Raw genomic sequence first — 20790 nt, 5'->3', positions numbered from 1 at the left:
CGAATGCAAAAAACATTCATGTCATCTAGGGCTGGAACTAACTTACCTTCATTAGTGATTGTTCTGCTGATTATCAGAGATATTCACAATAAGCTCTTAGAACCAGAAGAATTTTTGTAATTTTGTTGAATGAAGGTAATTCAATCCTCTCTAAGCAAGATTTCTTTAATTAATTTTCAGGCGATCAACTGATCAGCTAATTTTACATTGACTAAGCACTATTGTGTTTTTTACATGGCACCGTGCAAAGACACTGTGTTAAGACAGTTTAGAAAGGAAAAAGTTTGTGTTTTTATGGTCAGCAGTCATGAATCACTAAGCAAGCAGTTTGCTTTTGAAGACCTGTTTTGGCAAACGTTGACTTGACCTGCAGCACCTAAATGCAGCAGATGTTGTGGGAGCAAGAAACAAATTTCATGACATTTCCATTAAGGCAGCAGTTCATGGGAGTCAGTGGAAAACACACATATTTGCAAATCTATATATTTAAATACAGCAAATCTAGATAAGTGATCCCACTAACCCCATTCATTTGTTTTCCTGTAAATAATCCTTTCCTTAATATCTATCCCCCAAATACATTTGCATTTGCTAATTAAAAGAGTTCGGCCAAGTTTGGGCTGAATCGAAACATTTTAGAGAGAGTACTTGGAGTGTCTGAGTCAAGGTCGGCCTGCTGATTTTTACCCTGAACCTGACAAGATGGATCTACTGCTCTACTTCTGCTGGCTCAACACATGAGAGATCTGATTTCCATTAGCAAAGAGGACATACACACACATATACACAGCCTCTCTCCGATTGCTTTGCACACACACACACACACACACACACACACCTGCTGTAACTGTTGCTATAGCACACACAAATACACACACACACTTTCTTTGATTGCCTCCTTAACAAGCAAAGGTTCTCTAAGACACGTCAGCGCTTATGTTCCTACTTCCTTGCCGAGTTTACTCAAAAACTGTTGAACTGGCCCTGATCTCAACACACACACACACACACACACACACACACACACACACACACACACATACACACACACATCTCCCTGGGCCTTGCAATATGAATTATTGAGTGTGTTATTTGAGGGACAGCTGGTTCTTGAACACATTAACTATCTCAGTCAGACAGCCAGTTACAAGACTACAGTGACAGGAGCAAGTCACTAAGTGGGAGAGAAGGAGAAAATGAAATGGGAGATTGTTAATGCAATTTCACACTGACTTATATTGGCAGGCAATGATATTATACAGTGTTCATTAGAGCTGTAACAGCAATTAACACAAGCAATAAATTGAAGTAATCTTTTCACCAGATTCGTTATTTTTTATTAGGGGATTTAATCACCCTCTGCAAACACAGGCGCCCGAGTAACATTTGGAGATTAGAATATTGTGAATTGACTCACTGGAGTTCTTGCACTGCATCATGTACTGCATAATGTTTTGCCATGACACATTTTTGTTCCTAGGAGCTGCATTGCTCATTTCAGTTTTCAAATTATGTACATATATTTATTCAAGATATAGATAGATATTTATATTTACAGTGTGAGGCCTTTTTCAGGACTAAATGGGGAAAGAGAGAAGAACCCTGCTGATTAATTACGTGCACAATCTCACATCCCTCACTACCGGTGATCCTGCTGCGCCTAGCCCCTCCCAGTAGTACACACCTGCGTCTCATCGGTGTGTGTGTTTGCGTGTGATGCCACCCACCCACGCGCTGGTAAATTCGGGTTCCTTCCTCCCAGCACCCCTGGGTGAGAACAGGGTGCAGCCTTTGGGTCCCCATCATCTTCACCACAGGTGTCCCTAACCTGCCCTCAGATATTTGTGTGTGTGTGCACATTGCTTCTACTTATGTGACCTTCCAGAAAGCAGTCTTTTCATTACTTTTCATTGTATCTTTGTGTCTCTTGGTTTTCCCCTCAATTAAAGCCCACCTTGAATCTAATGCATCTCCATGGTAACAAGGACCAATTGAGGAAACAAGAAGGTGGGAAACTTTGGGGACAAATATAGACAAGCATGTTTATACATGTTCTTAGATGCTTATAATCACTCAAGCCTTTGACTCACTTTTCTTAGATATAGCAATGTGGTTCACATTGATGTTCAAAACGGCTGCAATCATCCTTTAACTTTCACATGCACTGTAAAAGCGAGCAGTATTTTGTGCAGTTTAAATGAGCTGTGCTGTGATTGCAAGGTAAATGTCAGCGGTTTTCAGCCGGAAACCTTCGCCACAAGAATGTAACCACAGGATATCGAGTAAATCAATATGGAAGCCATGGGATGAGGGCAGGAGTGGGGGGGGGGGGGTAAAAAGATAGGGATATTACTGCAGGTGAAAAACAGAATGACAGCAGCAAAAGGGGGAGAAGCAGGAGAGACTTAAAAAAGAGAGGAGAGAAAGACGAGAGGAAGAGGAGACCGAAGTCAGGATTATATTTTGAAAGAGGTTAACTCTTCCTGTCTGACCTTTAAAACTCCAGGAGCAGGTTAATCTAACATTATCTGAGTGCAGAGGTGTATGTGCATGTGTATGAAAGGGTCAGTTCACCCAAAGCACACACACACACACACACACACACACACACACACACAAACTCAGTGGTACGGAAGGACGTAGGTAGAGTTATGTGCTATGTGCTTTACAGTGGAGGCTTGTAAACATTTGTGTCAAAAATGCACTTTAAACAAATATTGACCGTGTGACTGGACGCCACTAACTTCTATATTTTAGTGTTTTGAGTGTAGTGAATTTCACCTTCTCATTTCCTCAAAGGTACACATTCTCCTCTCTTGCATACACCTACACACACAGAAAGTGATGACATTTCTCATTTCTGAATAGAAAGCCATTTAGCCTGACTCACAGAGAGGAGCTGACACAAAGGCAAGACACACAAAGAGAGAGGGAGAGAGAAAGTCGTGTTGGTGGGGGTTTAATATTGTGAGAAGTTAAATACATTTAAAAGCATCATTTTGAAACCTCAAAGCAAAGCAAAGCAGGATTTGTGTATCTGTTGAGGGTGAACAATAGAAACAGCAACTCCATGCAATTATCCAGATTATACTGATTAATAATAGCCTGTGCAGAGTAGACAGACAGACACAATATTTTTAACTCTCATGTTTTTCATCACCTTTTCTTGAGCTGGTGACACTAAATACAACAGAAGAGTCAAAGCTGTTTCAAAAAAAAAGAATCTAATTGGTTTTCTATGGAAAAGCAGTCAATTCAATTAATTGTGTGAGGATTTCACTCATTCTTAAAACCTTCGTCTGCTTTGAAAGCATCTCAGGAGATGCGTGTGTGTGTGTGTGTGTGTGTGTGTGTGTGTGTGTGTGTGTGTGTGTGCGCGTGCGTGTGCATGTGTGTGTGTGTGTCTGCATCTGTTTTGGGTCAGCAAAAATACTATAGCATTCCTTAAAGAGGCGGTAATGAAGCTGCCTAATGACAATAGGAGTTCACACACACAAACACACTCACTCACATGGTATCCGCCCAGGCCTGCACAAATGTCCATCCACACTATCCCAGCTCATCCCATGCAAAGCTTTGAACATGCCTGGCATCATCCTGATATATACTACATGATAACAATATCAATTATCACAGTATCATGTTGAATCAGCACACATTCCTTTAGTCGACACAGAGTGAATGCTAATGAAGATGCAGATCAGTGGTTTCAAAGTGCCAGCAGGTCTTATCTGTACATACAGTAGCAGTGCAAGTCAGACAGTGGGACAACACTGCCACTCAGTGGTTCATACAGGAGCTGCACACACACACACACACACACACACAGTGAGACAGAGGAAATAAATATTATTGTGTTAAATTGTTATCTTGAAAGTATATAGGTTGTGTTTCTGCTATATCAGTCATATCTCTGAGTTTGGCACAATAACATCTTCCAGAAGACAATTTGTAGTTTTGGGAACTTTTTGCAAAGGGTAAGGGGATTTTTCCTGCCGGGTATAAGCAAATGGCCCTTCAAGGTTACACCAGAATGATTTTTTTAATGTTCTGGAGCAAACTTACAGAGCACTCCTGACGTTTTAGCCTGCAGGACAGCATTGTAGGAGCTTCAGCATGATCAGTGAGTGCACCTCAAGGGAGACTGGAGCAGCTATTGTGCTACTGTGGCCTATAGCTGATTGGATCTTAATGCCTTTTGAGCTAGAACAGACACTCTCTGTCAGGAAATAGGGACAGTAGGGAATCGCTGCCCATTAAAAAGGGTGTGAAGAAGAAACAGTACTCAGAGAAGACTATTTATTACACAGGATTTATTATTACTCAAAGTCAAAGAATCACACAAGGTTTTGCTAAGAGGATTTCAGTATTTCACTCATCTGGTGAATGACAGAACTAATTATTGATGAAATAAAGGAAGGTGGAGAGTCAGCCTACTGCTAGTGCAGGCCTTGGTCTCTGTCCATGGTGCTGAAATTCCCCTGCAGCCTTTCACTGACTGGATCCATGAAAACATTGAGTACCAGGCTGAAAATAGGCTTCCATGGACAATAACTGGTGTGGAAACATAAATTACTGCCATAAGACTAACAGTGACTTTAGCAAAGTTAAACTTGAGAACTAGGCAGGTTTGTTGAAAGCCTCTGGTTACATTGTTATACACCAGACACTTCCACTGTCATATTGTACAAGTAAGGAATGTTGCAACATTTCCTAAAAAATGTCACCACTTGCTGCTAGTATACAAAGTATAAGTGTTTTATTAGCTTTATTTCTTTATTTCTTTGAACATTTCAGATTTGTTGGTCCCAAAAATACTCCCAAACACTTTGTGTCATTAAGATCATGTAAACATCAAATTGCACAGCTTATTGAGGAATTGCTATTGCTGTTATTTATGGTATTAGTTGCATATGCAATTGTATATTTATTTTTATTGATGATGCCTGGGTTTTTGGAATTGCAATGGGTTTTCTTAATGTTTGTGCTTTTACTTTTGTATGCGCCTTGTCCGTAGGGGCCATATGAAATATGGACCCAGTGTGATTGCACATAGCTTAGTCCATCCATCCATCCATTCATAGTCACATAGGTTGGGCTGGAGCTGATCCCAGCTGACATTGTGCAAGTACACCCTGGACAGATCACCAGTCTGTCACTGCACTGACACATAGAGACAAAGAAACACATTAACATTCACAACTACAGGCAATTTAGAGTCACCACTTAGCCTAAATTCAAACTGCATGACCCAGGACTGTGGGAGTAAGCTGGAGTATCAAGAGAAAACCCATGCAGACACAGGGAGAATATGCAAACTCCACACAGAAAGACCCCAGGCACCTGCCCTCCAGTTAGCCTGGAGCAGAGACTCTGACCAGCTCAGCTCTGAGCTTTAGAGGTCTCCAAGTCCTTATGGGAGAGATGTGAGACTAAAGGGTCAAATCTCCTCATAATCTCTCTGCCTCATGTCACAGTGCTGCCATGTTATATGCCATCAAGGTTAACTGGGTCGTGGTCAAAATGACTCTCAATTGAATTTATGAATCAAAAGATTTTTGATTCTGGAAAAAAAAAGGGCATGTAAAATGCAGGTTATCATAGAAACAATGTTCTTCCAGTTGACTAGTCTTTAATGGCATCATGGACGGACCACTGAATGGACCTACAGGGCAGCCTGAGGGTTCAAAGACAAAGACACACCATAGAGCCAACAGAAAAATATGTAAAAATATCTACAAAGAGATGCAGAACACACAGCGTCCACAGAGGTATTGTCATTGTGTGTCACCGTAAAGACATTTTGCATCTCTTGGTTATTTTTTTTTTTTGTCTCTTAATTGTAGTTGCATTGTATTTCATTGTGGTTGTTGTTTCTTTCTGAGATATTTTGTAGATGAGCTCCAGGGCCCCCTTACACCCGGGCCTCACTTTACCATCGTGGTTCTCTGTCCTCTGTAGCCCTTTACCAGAAAATTAAGATTATTTGTTTCCCTGCTGAACATTTTTTCTTCCATTTGATTTGACATTGTTTGATTACAAAAAGGAAGAGTCAGTTATGATTTTAGCTGAGCATTCAAGCTGTACTTGACTTCTCTTCTCATTACAAAAGCATTCATATAGAATAATAACATCATTATTGTGGCTAATGTTAGCAAATGTTTTGATAGATGTTGTTGTGTAACTACCGTGGGACTCTGTAATTAATGTGTTAAAGTTTGAATACCTGCATTGTCCACAAGGGGGTAGCAGAGTTCCTCATATTTTTTTAACATGCTTGGCTGCACTAAAATTAGAAAAGACAAATCCTCATTCTTTATTCCTTCTACCCTCGCTGTCTCTTTTGGTCTTTGTTCCATTTTTTTCTGTTCAGCTTTTCCCATCTTCACAACACAATAAAGCATTTTTTGTTATATCATGTATTTATTGAGGATTACAAACATGAAAAACATAACAAAATGCCTGTGAAAACATCAAATAATCATATACACTGAATAAGAAAAGATTTATATAAACCATTGATAAAACTAGAGCTACTGTAGCAAACCTCTATGAAACTTTTATGAACATTACCCTCAGCAGTCTCAGACATTGGCACCATAGTGTTCACATGTAGTGGTTCATTTTGTGCTTGTGTGAGCAGTCACCTGAGCTTTGAGAGATTGTTTTTACATGAAGGTGTGAATGTACAGCTGCACTGACTACACAGTGATTTAACTGTGTTTGAGTGAGGTTAGTGTATGTGGAGTTGTCCCAGTGATGGTTTTCCGGCTCCATGGACCAGGACCAGGTGCTGTTCTTGTGCTCTGGGTATAAAAATGGGCAGTGCAAAAATGGATGATGGATAAATGAGCTATGAATCACTAATGAAAGAGTTAGAGTCATGATGATCAGATCACTGGGTAGATTAGATTATGATAAAAGTTTGTGTGTTGGTATGCATGGACACTGAGTTATACTGGGTGTGACCTGGTCAGGAGAGCGGTGGCAGGGATCGGGTGCTGACTGGGCTGTACTTCATCTTGCAAGGTGATGGAGGAGGCTGGGTAAGATGAGGTGAAGAGGGGGATGGACGAATGTGTCCACTCTGGGACCCTCTCCCAGTCCCAGGATCTTGAGCGCAACCTCCAGTGTGGCGTAACTGGGGTGGGGTGGAGCTAGCGGTGGGCATGTATTTGTGCTGGGAAGGAGAGTGTTGGGAAGATGGATAGCAGGTGGGGGAAGAATAACACCCAGGTGCAGAGTGTCGACTGAGTGATGGGTGACGTCCAGGCGACCTATGATGGCCAGGAGAGGAATGCCTTCCAGATAAGGGTTTGTGGCTGCTGGGTGGGACCTCCTTGGTGTGTCTGGGCGATTTTGGTGACTTAGGCACCCTGGATGACTGAGGGGTCTTGGGTGTGTTAGGCATTCTAGGTGACTTTGGTGATTTGGGAACCAGATGAGAGCTAGAGCAAGAGTTGGTGCCATGAGCGAGAGGAGCTTGGCTGTGAGAGGCAGAGTCTCCATTGTTGGCTACCTTGTAGAGGAAGACATCATACTGAAGGGGTGAGCTGGTGTCTGTGTGGAGCTTGGCCTCTCTGGGGAGGAGCACTTCTAGGCCGATAGTGACCCCATCCTGATGTGGAAATATGGCAAGTAGAGAAGGATGCAACAATGTAGGGAGAGTCATAGAGGCAAAATAATGAAATAAAGACACACACACACCAATACACACAAATGGATTTTCAGACATTGAGTTTCTGAGCAGAGATTTGATATCTATCTTAACATAGCAATAACTGATTTGCTTCATTTTAGCATCCACAGCAATGAAAAGACACCCACCTTTTCAGTTACTATGACTTCCTAGCATACTTTTATTCATTTACATAACCAGAGGGCATGGAGCAACATCATCGTTCATTTGGAGTTATGTTTTTGAAATGAATATCCAATATTTGCTCTCATTTTATGCCTGTTTTGGGTTCTACCAACTCCTGAGAGAAATACCTGGTTCTTTAGCTCCACTGTGTTCAACATCTAGTCATCACCAGTCTATCTGCTCTTTGGCGCCTAGCAGGCAGGGTACAATGAGGTTTTTATACAGAACTATAATTTTAGGGTTTTGGTTTTGGGGTTTTGCTGATATTTGAGATACACAGTACCATATAAATCATCAAATCCACACTCACACACTTCTCCATGGACATGATACAAACTACTACAACATACAATATAAAATATTACAGAAAGTCATCAAAGAAAATCTGTAATGCCAGTTACACGTATTTAAAACAGAGTTACTCATGCGTCAAACATATTTCAGTTACTTTACTACAGCTTTTATGAATCTGCTGGTAGCTGCACACAAATACTACCAGCTTTCTGATTATCTGTTCCACAACTTCAACCATCATTTTATTGCTGCACTAAACTGCACTTTATAATATGTGATGCTTTTCTGTGTTTTATGTTATGTTATTTTTTATCTAATTTTATTTTACTGAAATTTTTATTTCATTCATGTCAGGATATTAAATGTTCTTCTAACACATTTATTTGCTTTATATAAATAAACTTTAAATTGACACTATTTGAAAGGTGCAATGCAGGTAAGATCCTTGTGCCTTTAACCAGCAGGCCCATTCAGCAATTCATCCACAGATACAGGAAAACCAATGATGTATGTGTGTTTAAGTGTGAACATATGTAACGTTAAAGGATTGAATATTAGAAGTTGAAATTTGTGCAAGAAAACATATTTTTGGTATAAAAGTACCAATCTCTCATAGTGGCTTCTATAGAAGTTGGAGAGCTGTCCGTGGTGCTGAATGGGCACACGGTCACTATTGTGTGTTTAGCATAATCTGTGAGCAGCCTACTGTAGCACAAAAGCAGGGGCAGCCGTGCGTTCAGTTATTATTAGCATGGAAGCAGTTGGGCAGTAGTTAGCTTCATAATGAGGAGACATGCAGAGAAAAACAGCGCGAGAAAGAGAGAGAGTCTGGAGGGTAAGCAGAGCTCATAGCAACACACAGGAGCAAGCTGGATTAAATTAAAAAGATTTATTCAACAACTGTGAGCTATAATCCTCCATGTATACCAAAAAAAGTACAAAAGAACCTCAAGTACATTAAAGTATTATAAATTACATTGAAAACCAAGACACAGCATATATATGTATATAGATTCAAATATCAACTCCAAGCTATTACTTTGACCTTGTGTAATCTAGACATATCCACTTATTAGCAATGTCAAACATTAATATTTCTCAAATACAGTTTCACTTGATTTCCACATACTTCTTTAGCAAATATTACGTTTTCAGACACTTTTTGTATGTAACACCAATGCATGCGGGCAGGGAGAGACAGTAAGGCGGGAAAGGCAGAGGTAAGGGGAAGGTCTGGATAAATAGGAAAAGAGACAATAAAGGAGCAAGTGTTCATTGGTCAAAGACCAAGGCAGGGCATCAGTAGAGTGGAAAGTCTGTAATTAGTTGGTCCAAGCCAGAGATTTTAGTCCAGCAAAGGAGGCGGATAGAGGAAAGGGAGGAGGCAGCGGCACCACTATGTGACCAGCGTTGGCATAGCCTTGTAAACAGAACTATTGTGCTTCTCAAGTTGTATCCTTAAATTCATATTGTGCTTTCTTTTAACATTAGGCCTGATTAAAACACACTGCATGTACTTTACAAGGTGTAAACAATGTTATCCTATAGTGATTTGTTGTTTGTGTGCGCATTAAATATTTTTAATCTCCAGCAGCACACTTTTACACATGGTGACACTATACCAGGTTATTCTGGAGCATGTTTACCTCTGCATTTTCCTCCTGGTTGTTGGGGGTGTGGCCATGCTCTTGGACGACAGAGGCTGGGCGGTTGTTCTCGTGCTTTGGGGAATGAGAATTGAGGATGTTCATGGACCCCTCTTCTTTAGGTTGCGGGGACTTTGCTGGGTCCTCCTGCTTCTGAGGCTCATCCTGTACGCAGAATTAATTGCTTGTTACACACGGCTTACATCTACACCTATAAACACACTTTGAGATATAAAGACACACAGAACATAAGGGACACAAGGTTGTGCAGCAATAAAATCATGTTTGTTCCTGTCTTGATATGTTACTGTACTGTATAATCTCTCATATCACATTTATATTTTACACACTTTCTGGACATGTCCAATTCACAAGACTAGATTAAAAAAGAAAAAGCCACTAGTTTCACACTATGTGCATTAGAGAAAGTGCATGGGAGTCTGCACCCAAGTTAACAGTGGAAGTAGCAGTGACAGGCACATTGCAGGGTAATTGCAAAATGTGACTAAATTAAATGTAACTTAAAAACAAATCTAAAACTCTAAGCTGAAGCTAAAATCATGCAGCTCAGTAATGCCCAAAGCAAAATCACCCATCCGATAGCTGTTTTCTCATGATCACCTTGAAATAACATGGGTAATTGTATGGACTAATACATGAACAGTATGTTTAGACCTTTATCTAATCAACTAATAATACCTCAGCATACCTATCAGACCTCTGACATTTAAATAACTGCATTGTCGACCATGTGCCTGCAGGGGCTTTTTAGCCTCTAGACCCGACATTTAGAGCGTTTGAAAATCACAGAAACTCATCTATAACAACTGCACTGAAATGCCAGAGCAGTAGGTTATATTAAAACAGCAAGTCACAATTTGTTCACTTCACTAAGCCCAGCCAAGTATGGGTAATGGACTGAAAACGAACATGTGAATTGGCGCTTGTGCTTGTGAGTGCATTTGTGTTAAATGTTCTAAATGCCTAAGAGAGAACTCGCTTACATGACTACAGAAACTGTTGTGTCCGTGTATATGTGTCAGCTTGTAAATGTTCAAGCCATTGATTGATTGGCATGTCACAGACATCTGAAGGTCATGGGCACAGGAGAGAGAAAGTAGAGCACCATCGATCAGTCACACTGGCTGCTGCTGGACACTACTCACTAAATGCCCTTTCACATCAGAGACAACAAGTTCAAAAAGTTTCTAAGCCATGAGTCCATAATTGCTTTGTTTATGGGCTGTACATTTCTGTAGTAAATAATTTCAGATTATTGAGTTCAGCAGCTGTACATGCACGACTGGAGAAAAAATGGGTTCTAAGGGGGGAACTGCTGCACAGGGACCCTGAAATGGCTGTCTGGGCTTTATGAACCCAAGAGTGAAGTTAGCAGTTAAAACAAAATGGAGGATCCCTTTACTCACTGGGATTTTCAGTGAACCCGCATAGGCACATTTAAAAAGAGCAGCAAATATGTGAACTTGTTATTTATTGACACCTCTACATAACACCTCTGAACAACTGGTTGCAGGAAGGCTTGCAGGAGTTGATTAAGACATATGTGGAATACAGGTGACACAAGATAGGGAGGAGTATATGAAAGTCAGGATTTGTAGAGAGCCAAAATCTGGCATCTAGCAGTGGCTAAGTTCTAGGAAAAGCCAGGGAGGGAAACTGCTGCAGGCATTATGGTCATCTTACCTGGAAGTGATTATAAGGGTTTCTGGGTTTATACTCCCAGGTAAAGCTGGTTGTAGATGGTCTCTGAGGGAATCGGTGAGTGTGAAGAGCATTAAACACACACATGCTCTACATGCACGACCCCAAGTGAAAAATCCAAGGTGAAATTGCTGATTTAATAAGGAAATTATGGAAGCTTGATGTGTGTGTAGCACTGCAAGTTTCAGTTCTGTGGATGTTGTCAGTACAGATAGCAATGCATACAGACATAAAATCAGACTGACAGGCAAATGCAATACATGGACAAAATCACTACTCAAAGTGAGAGCGTCAACAAAGGAGAGAGCATAATGAAGAAAAGGAAAATGGAGGAAAATGACAAAAAACGCAAAACAAGTCATTGGAAAAGAAGAAGAATGGAATGGGTGAAAACATGAGGAGAGTAGGGGCATACCTGACAGATAATGTTGTCATAGTACGCCATGTTGTGAGTGTGAGCTTGGGGAGCGGGCGGAGGGGTGTCACACAGTTTCCTTACGTTTGGCTGCGAGCCATCAGCTGTTGTAGAAACCGAGATGCCGTCCGTCTGTGGCTCACTGCTCTGTGGGCGGTACTTGCTGCAGGAGGGGCAGTAGGATAGAAGAGAGAGTGAGATGCTGAGTGAGAAATACTTCCAGCAGCATTTTATTTTGGCATTCATTTGTATCTTTCCAGGACTATATTTACCTACACTGCTATGGAAAGTGTGAAACTGGAGTCAAAACTTCTGTCGTACACAGACACTTTCATAGGATGTACAAAAATATATCATCACAATTGGGGATTGTAAATAAATCAGTGGATACCAAAAGGAATTAGGTCAACTCTAAAGACTACATTGTGGATGCTGTCTCTAAAATCAAGTTTCTTCTCTTTATCAGTTAATTCCTGTTTGCTTTATCCGTTGCTGTAAAGTCTTGTGCCAAATAAACTGACACAGAAAGAGTCACACATTTTCACCTCACAGTCAGACATCACACACACCTGCGTTTGCGAAGGCGCTTGTTCTCGTTCTTGAGGCGGTGCAGCCTCTTGGCAAAGAATACAACGATCATGAAGAGGAGGAGGAACACCAGGGAGGTCACACCCACCACCACACACAACACTTGAAACTCTGTCACCGCCCAATCACAACGTGTGCCTTTATTCCAGATGTAGTCCTGCACATTGCACCTGGACACAAAGAGGAAAAAAAGAGGACTGTCCACTCTTAAACCATCACGCAGTTTGTCTTGGCCAAGGAACCAGTTTTGTCAACTTGTGAGCTTTGGTAATTAACTTTCCTATCTCCTGACCTGCTGTATCAAAAAGTTAAAAGCCAAGAGATTCATCATCAGTGTGCGCCAATGGCCGTAGCATGTTTACCATATTTATAGCCACAGTGTGTTATCCAGAGGAAAGCCTGTAAAATAGTATGCAGTGCTGATGACATGGTGGCCTGAAGTCTGTCCAGCAAAGCAGGGATTCGACCAGCAGCCTAGCCCTCAATGAGATCAAAGGATCAGGACACGTGCATGCATGCATATGTGTGTGTGTGTGTGTGTGTGTGTGTGTGTGTGTGTGTGTGTGTGTGTGTGTGTGTGTGTGTTTGCATCTTTTCCTTATTCCTGTTTATCACTGGATTATTACAATGCAGGTAATTGACCGCTAAGCACCCAGTGTGTGTGTGTGTGTGTGTGTGTGTGTGTGTGTGTGTGCGCTTCCATAAGTGTATGTACATGTGTGTGTACATTTAAAGCAGAAAGTGAGCAACAGTTTACCTCTAAGCTTACAGTGATGCTGCAGGATAGAACAGATGGTCCTACTAAAGCATGATGTGTGCATGTTCTTCCCTGACCTTATTCTATTGTCATGTTTCTCATACTTTCTATGTGCACATCTTAATCAGGTGTCACCAGCCAACTCACACACAGACAGACAGGAAGAACTACATACTCACACACACACACACACACACACACACACACACACACACACACACACACACATACAGTCTGACTCCAAAACAGAACTAATCCTTTGGCGACCCTGCTGTGATCTTGACGAACCCTCATGACACATTAAGCCTGCCTTCTGTCTTTGTGCTGGTGTGTGTTTTCAGTGCCTGTACTCTTGTCTGAAGTGCCCTTAATCTTTTCTTTTGTGTTGGAGAGGGAAATTACTCCATCAACACAAAATTAAAAGGAAGAATGTTTCAGCTCCCCCGTACCACCTGCTTGCACTAAAATGTGTGCCACTTTTCCTCTAAAATGTCATTCCCTGCTTGTAAATGCTAATAAAAAAATGTTTCCTCATTCTTTATTACTAAACATGATGATCTACTCAAGTTCAACATAACCAGTCATAAATTGTTGTTATACATAATATACATTCTTCGTGTTTTTCTCACCTGCAGAATGCCCCCATCCCCGCCACCACCGTACACACCCCTCCATTGAAGCAGAAATTGGGTTCAATGTCACACTGAGATACACACACGCCTGGGCCGGTGCGCACAAACCCCAGCCTGCAGCCGTCACTACCCATGGCACCACCTAAGCCTAACCCATCATTCTTGTCCGGTCGTGGCCCCGCAGGAGCAGGTAATGGGAGCCTGCTATCCTCTTTAGGCTTTGTATCAGGAACGGCAGGAGAACCAGCAAGGAGGGGATTCTCATCCTCCATGTCGGCTGGGGGTGAAGGAGTGGGCTCAGGTTCTGGGGTCGTATCTAGCGCTGAGAGATCATTCTCAGGGGACAGATATTCATAAAAGTCATTAAGCGTCCATGCGTTCGGGTCTCCCCCTTTTTGTTTCTGTGGTTTTGGGGCTTTTGCCCAATTCACAGCAACATCAGAGGGCACAACATCCGGCTCTTGGCTGTGAAACTCTACAGTGATGACATCATCAGACAAGGGGTTTCCAGGCTGGTCTGGACCTGCCCCACCAGCAGTGAGTTCCTCCCCCACTGGCGGGTCTTCCTCTACGAAGTCTAGGTGGACATGTTTATGAGAGCGGTGATGTTTGGTGGAGCTGAGTGGTGGTTTGGCTCCAACCCCTGCTTCGATCAGGTGATCTCTCTCCGCTGAGTCATCACTGAGCACCATCCTGGTGTTCAGGGCCTCCTTGTTGACAGATGATTGGTTGTGGTGATGATGGCGCCTAACCAGTGAATGCCTCCCTGTCAACCAAGCACAAAAACATTATGAGGTAGTCCAGAGATTTAGTATTGCACTTGACTCACAAACCCCAGACTTAGTAATGGTCCATAACATTGATTAGACTTTGAAAACACTGGATCCTACATTTCCCACAAGGGCAACTAAGACTTTTGATTACAAATTTATAGCTTCTAAACTGTGACTACAGGTTTTACTTGCTTTGACTAGACAGAGCTCCTCCAGAGCCACAGATTTCAATATACAGGTGTTTTCATGGGCTTAGTAGTCCTCCACAGAACAGGTGAACTGACTCTGACTTTGCAAAATCGACTGAGTGCCACCTTAACATAATCTTATTATCAACATTGCACCAGTGGCAGAGCACCGTGGGAAATGACACATGAATAAACAAAGCCATGTATACACACATATCCCTTTTTGGGAATAGAGTTACTCCCAAGGGACTGACTCTGTTTTGTTAAATAACTACTGAGGCCCAAGGAAGAGGCATGAAAAATGTAAATGGACCCCGACAGTATTCTGCAGAAATGCCTAAAGCCTGTTCCTGGCTGGTTTTCTAGGAGAATATTATGTCACTGGATCCTTCACTGCAAAGTCAGCTATATCTCACTAATTTTATAAATTTAAAAAAGTGCAACATGCAAAAAATCTGTTCATGAGAGCTGATTTAAGGAAAGTGTGGTTCAGCAAACAGATGCTTTGGTTCACAGTTAAAAGTTAAGTGACTAATTGTCAGAGAATTCAAAAGAAGAGCTGAAGATTGTCGTGTAATCAGACTGGTGATGCAGGATTAGGCACACTGAGTGATGGACTAATGTGCTCTGGTGACCGAGGATTAGATTAGGATTTAGAGCTACAGGTTAGAGGCAGACTGGTCAGGCACGTCTCCTGTACTACAATCTGCTGAGAAAGATGCACACACATCACCTCAGAGAGAAAAGGGAAAACATGAAGAATACAGACAAATAGGAATTCTTAAAATCTTGTAACACACACCTGTTTGCCCATGCATCAAAACAAACTCATGCTATGCAGCTAGACATTTTTTCAAACACACAGAAGTGTATTTTAAAATTAAGTGGATTTTAAGGTTATCAAAAATCCATCCATGATTTACTGCTTAACCTGGTGCATTCAGGGGCATGGAGGGAGCCAATCATCGCTCACACTGGCTGAGAGGCGGGGTACACCCTGGACAGATCACCAGGTATCACAAAGCTGACAGAGAGACAGACACTCACACCAACAGGCAATGTAGAGTCAGTCAACCAAACCTGCATGTGTTTGGACTGTGGAGTATCCAGCGAAAACCCACGCGAGTACAGATAGAACATGCAAACTCCACACACAAAGACCCCACAGTTGACTGGGATTCAAACCCTTCCTTCTTGCTATGAAGTGACAAATGCCCATTACCACACCACCATACCATCATAACATTTTTTACGACACCACAACTAAGTGTAGCTGGTGGTAGCTTCGTATTTTGTGTGCAGACATGAGTGTAGTGTTAATCTTCTGATCCTTCTTTTGGCAAGAAAGCAAAAAACTAAGACAAACATGGCCTTAGTACTTCTGCCACAGATGACTGATTTTTAAGAAGCCACTTCTTCTCACACCTTTTCCACTGGCCTGATATATCTGCTGGACAGCTCCTCTCCCATGGCCACCCTGAAATCACCAGGTCCAATGGGATCACCGCTTTAAGTGTCTGGCTCTTCATTCAGACCTAATACAAAAACCATCTGAACGTGCCTGGAGTCACGAAGACTATTGGTGGCCAAGGAACCATGAGATTCACCTCACACACACACAGACTTGTTGCCATGGTGAGATGTAAAGAGGTGCCATGTAGAAAGGAGCAGTGGAAAGAGGGAGTTGCAGCAGAGACAGAGAATCCAGTGTTCATTTTCTGTCTCCGCCATCAGTAGGCTAACTCCATTTCTCGGAAAGCTGACGTGAAATGCTTCACGGTTTGTGAAAAAGTCGACCTGGTTAAAACTGAATACAACTGATTCAAATTTCCTTTAGAGGTTGAATCTGCCAATCTGTTCCCTGTTGACACTTGGTTGCCACATCCTGTTGGCAGCTGGTCGTCTTATAGTGATTATAAGAGCAAAAGGGAAAACAAAGAGATCACAAGAGGAAGATGAGCAAATTGAATGAACAAGCCTTTGCTCAGCTTTTTGAAATGGTGCGATTTGTACCTTTAACTGCGAATCAGCTCTTCACCCCTGGCAACTCCATATGTCACCATAGTAACAAGTTTCACCTGAGGGGCGATTGGCTAAAGTGTAGTTTCCCAGCAGCCTTTGCCATGCTAGCGTGAACTATGGATCCGTACCCTGCAAAGTGCTGACAAAGCTAGTCCTGTTTTGAAACATATCCACATATAAAACTGTTCTGGGACACCTATAGCTGGAAGGCTATGGACAAGACAAAGATCTCATCATTCAAACTTCATTATACCACGGTAATGGATACAGCTCTAATAGGTCATCTATAAATTAGAAACAATTTATCTAGTAGTGAATAATGGGAAATCTGAGTGGATTGATCGCTATTGAAACGTTTGAGACCTATAATTGGTGCAAACTCCACCTATTAACCTGTGTGCATTGAAGCTGTCTAAACTATAAGTAGTCTTCTGTGGGAGAACAAGCAAGGAGACGCTGATCTAATCTATTGTGACATATTATGAGCTTTCCTGGGCTACAGGGCAGATGGACCTCACAGTATGCAGTCACTCAGACAGTGGACACACAAACACATATGGCAGAGCACCCAAGAGTCTGGATTTGATCCCTAGTGCGTTACATGAGTGTCAACAATGAGACAATGTGAGTTCCAGGGTACATACATGTGTAGACCGACTGATTGGTGAGCTGATTGACAGAATATATTGTAACCTGGCAACCATTTCTATAATCGCTGAAGTGTTTTTTTTTGTTTTTTTTTAAGCAAAGGTGACACAAAATAAAACATTTGGACTTCACAAACAGGAATATGTATTTAATCTTAGTCCCCCCATGTACAGGCCAAATGGCTGTATGAATCATCAATGAAACATCTGCCACTATAACCAGTGTTAAAACAATAAGGTTTTGGTGCAGCTCTAGGCTTGTATGTTCATTTATCCTGCATTTCTATGTTCAGACCTTCTGTGAAAGCAGGAGTCTGCAGGAGTTACAGCGCAGTCAACCTGAAACATTAGATTAGATAGAATCATGGTGAGGCCTATATGAAGCAGGTAGAGGAACACTACAGGAGTGTTAAAGTCATATTTTTCTTTTTATGTCTGTACTGTGGTTTTTCTTTTAAGATGGGTTGACTATTAGCTGTTGTTTAAAGGTCACAGAAGAAGAGATTCTCTCTTATTGCTTTCTAAATGGTCATGTATATTGTTCCTAATGAATCACACATCCACAGCCACGCTCTCCGGGGGTTTATTGCATGAGACGCCAGGCGCGTATTTACCGGTCAATATGCCACAGTGTTAACGCCTGGTTACACATCGAGGGCGCGAGATGCGGCGAGGAGGGTGGGGGCGGTACAGTGGTACAGCGCCTGCTCGCGTGAACCCCGGCGACCTTCCGCGTGCACGAGCCACCCTGTTGCTGGGTAGGGGTGCATATTCCTGAATTTCTAAGATTTTCTATATTCTCACTTTCCAGTGCTTCGTTTGCGTGTGTGTGCGCGTTTGTGTGCGCGCCAGGTTGGTTGTGTGAGATTTTCGCTCACACTCGTGTCTCAAGGGATGGACGGTCACTGAGAAGAGAGAAGGCGGGGCGAGGTGTAGCGGACCCAGTGGATGTCTGGAGGAATTTGGTCTTTTCAGCTGGGTGAATGGGCCTCCTGCAGCCTGGCCACGGTGCAACAAATCCAGCCTTTGTCTGGGCCACGCAGCGCCGCAGCGAGCCGCAGCTGCAGCACTGATCTGTCAAATGTCGCTGTCGCTGTCTGATCACCCACAGGTCTTTCTTTTCTATGAAGATGCTACAGCATATCTAGAACAAGTCATTTACCTTTGTATTAAATAGGTGGGGAGGGTGGAGGGGTGCTCAGACTCTGAATGGAGACTGGCCGGGTTGTGGTCACAGCCATGGTTCAAGTGTCATTAGTAATCGATCCAGCAGCTCTCAGCATGAGGGACAGAAAACATCAGATCATACCAGTGGATTGGGCTGCACCGCATTTTAAATGATTGACGGCCTTTAAAACGCAGTTTCATATGTCTGGTCTCCTTCCAATCAACCTAATAATGTCTGAATGCAAACGATTGGGCCATCAATGCGTTTAAAATGTTAAAATGTGTCATTACTAGAGAATTCAGGACCAGCTGATCAGTGCCCAGCAGTTATAGGAAGGACCGTGCTGACAGCAGGTGGATGACTGATTCATTATTACTACTCGAATTTGAAATGACACCTGTATGACACCCCATGTCGCATGCATGGACAATATTGACCATGGTATGTTACTTTTCATTACAATGTCATGCCAATGCAGGTGTGATCTGATTTTTTTTTTCCACAGACACACACATATATATACAGGCGTGCACGCACAGGGTGGGACTCCGGTAGTGCAGCGGACTTACCGTGAGCAGACAGGGGGATGATGACCATTGAGATGGTCAGTATGAGCTGCCAGGTCCACAGACGAGTGTCACAGCGCGCCATAGGACCGACTAATTCGTTTTGACACAGCGATGCTAACTCTGATCCTCCTCTAACCGGTCAGATGCTGGTTCTGTACGGTAATCCTCACAGTGGATCCTCCAAAGTTCAGATCTTGCCGGTTTTCGCCATGTCGCCGCGATCCTCCCCAGGTCCTGTGTGTGTCTGTGTGTGTTTTCTGTGTGTATCCTCGAACCGTTTAGCGGCTCTGGTTCGGTTCCATTGTGCCCTCTCCTCCACACCTTTTGCGCGCGCGTCTCTCTCTCTCTCTCTCTCTCTCTCTCTCTCTCTCTGTGCGCTCCGGGGTCCAGCACCGGGCAGCAGCGCACCACCAGGAGTTGTAGTAGTAATGCGCGCGACCGGCGGAGGGTCTGCAGACGAGATGTTAATGTGCCGGGTTTGTCGCTGCCTGCGCGAGACGGGTTAAGCCTTTCCCTTTGGCTACTTCGGCGATGAGCGGCAACGCACGGCACGGCACGGCACGGCGCGCATGCACTGTGACTGCTCGCTGTAGTGTCCAGCCTCAGTCTGCTGTAGCATGTGAAGAAAGGGGCTGGGGGGGGGGGGGGTGTCTAAGCAGCTTCTGTTAACACTGTGAGTCAATATGCTCCATTTTACACTACTGCTGCGTGTGTGAACGTAAAAGCCTGTTTCTCTCTGGATGGCGTTTATGTCAGGGGGTATGTATGGTACATGTCCCTTCTACCAGCAGACAGAGGTGTCTGTGCGCTTGATGGGTGGATAATCCTTCTGTTATTTTATTGTGATATAGGCTTCAGACATTGGCATCTGCTGCTGTATATCCCCCCCCCCCCCCCCCCCCCCCCCCCCCCCCTTTTCACAGGTCCCCCACCATTTAATTTCCCATGACACCCTAACAATAATTTTTCACTTTCCCTTTGCACCAGTACATTTTACTCTCTTTCCCTCTATAACCCCAAATACCACAATAGAATTTCTTCCAAACACATGTACATAATCTCCAGCCTGTGACACTAATCCATTTTCCTTCCTGGTTTCCCCTTTCTGTTATAAACCTAACAATGGCTCTCAGAAGGCAGGCCACGCACTCTCCTCCTAAATGGGATTGGGTGAAATACATTATAAAATAATTAGGACCAAATGCTCCCTTCCTAATGAAAAACACTGCACTTTCACTCATTTCTCATTGGCAAAGCAGTGAATTGATCCCAGCTCTTGCTGTGCGCAGTGTCCCGCTGTTCGTCATTAATTATCGGTGAAGAATCATCAAAATGCAAACAGACCATACTGTACCTCAACTCCCCACTATGACAGAAGAGTGGGATTTTGTATTGGAAACAGCTGATGGAGAGGAAGGGACAGCCACAAGAAGGGAACAGAGAGAAAGAGAGGGTGTGTGTGATAGGATGCAGAGGATGGACAGAGATGGGTGAGCTTTGAAGAG

General features: G+C 42.9%; 1 protein-coding gene across 1 annotated transcript; it reads right to left on the bottom strand.

Moving 5' to 3' along the window:
• Positions 1 to 9658: 9658 nt before the first annotated feature.
• Positions 9659 to 19512, bottom strand: LOC113126626 (chondroitin sulfate proteoglycan 5-like). Its single transcript, XM_026300746.1, has 5 exons — positions 19286 to 19512; positions 13916 to 14684; positions 12511 to 12699; positions 11942 to 12104; positions 9659 to 9969 (listed from the first exon to the last, which is right to left on the bottom strand). The coding sequence occupies exons 1-5, from the start codon at positions 19365 to 19367 to the stop codon at positions 9775 to 9777; spliced, it is 1398 nt and encodes a 465-aa protein (XP_026156531.1). The 5' UTR covers positions 19368 to 19512; the 3' UTR covers positions 9659 to 9774.
• Between the last annotated feature and the right edge of the window lie 1278 nt (positions 19513 to 20790).

The sequence above is a fragment of the Mastacembelus armatus genome, chromosome 11 (assembly GCF_900324485.2).
Source record: "Mastacembelus armatus chromosome 11, fMasArm1.2, whole genome shotgun sequence".
Lineage (NCBI taxonomy): Eukaryota > Metazoa > Chordata > Actinopteri > Synbranchiformes > Mastacembelidae > Mastacembelus > Mastacembelus armatus.
The sequence above is the reverse complement of the archived record's forward strand: the minus strand, read 5'-3'. Positions and strand labels throughout refer to the sequence as shown.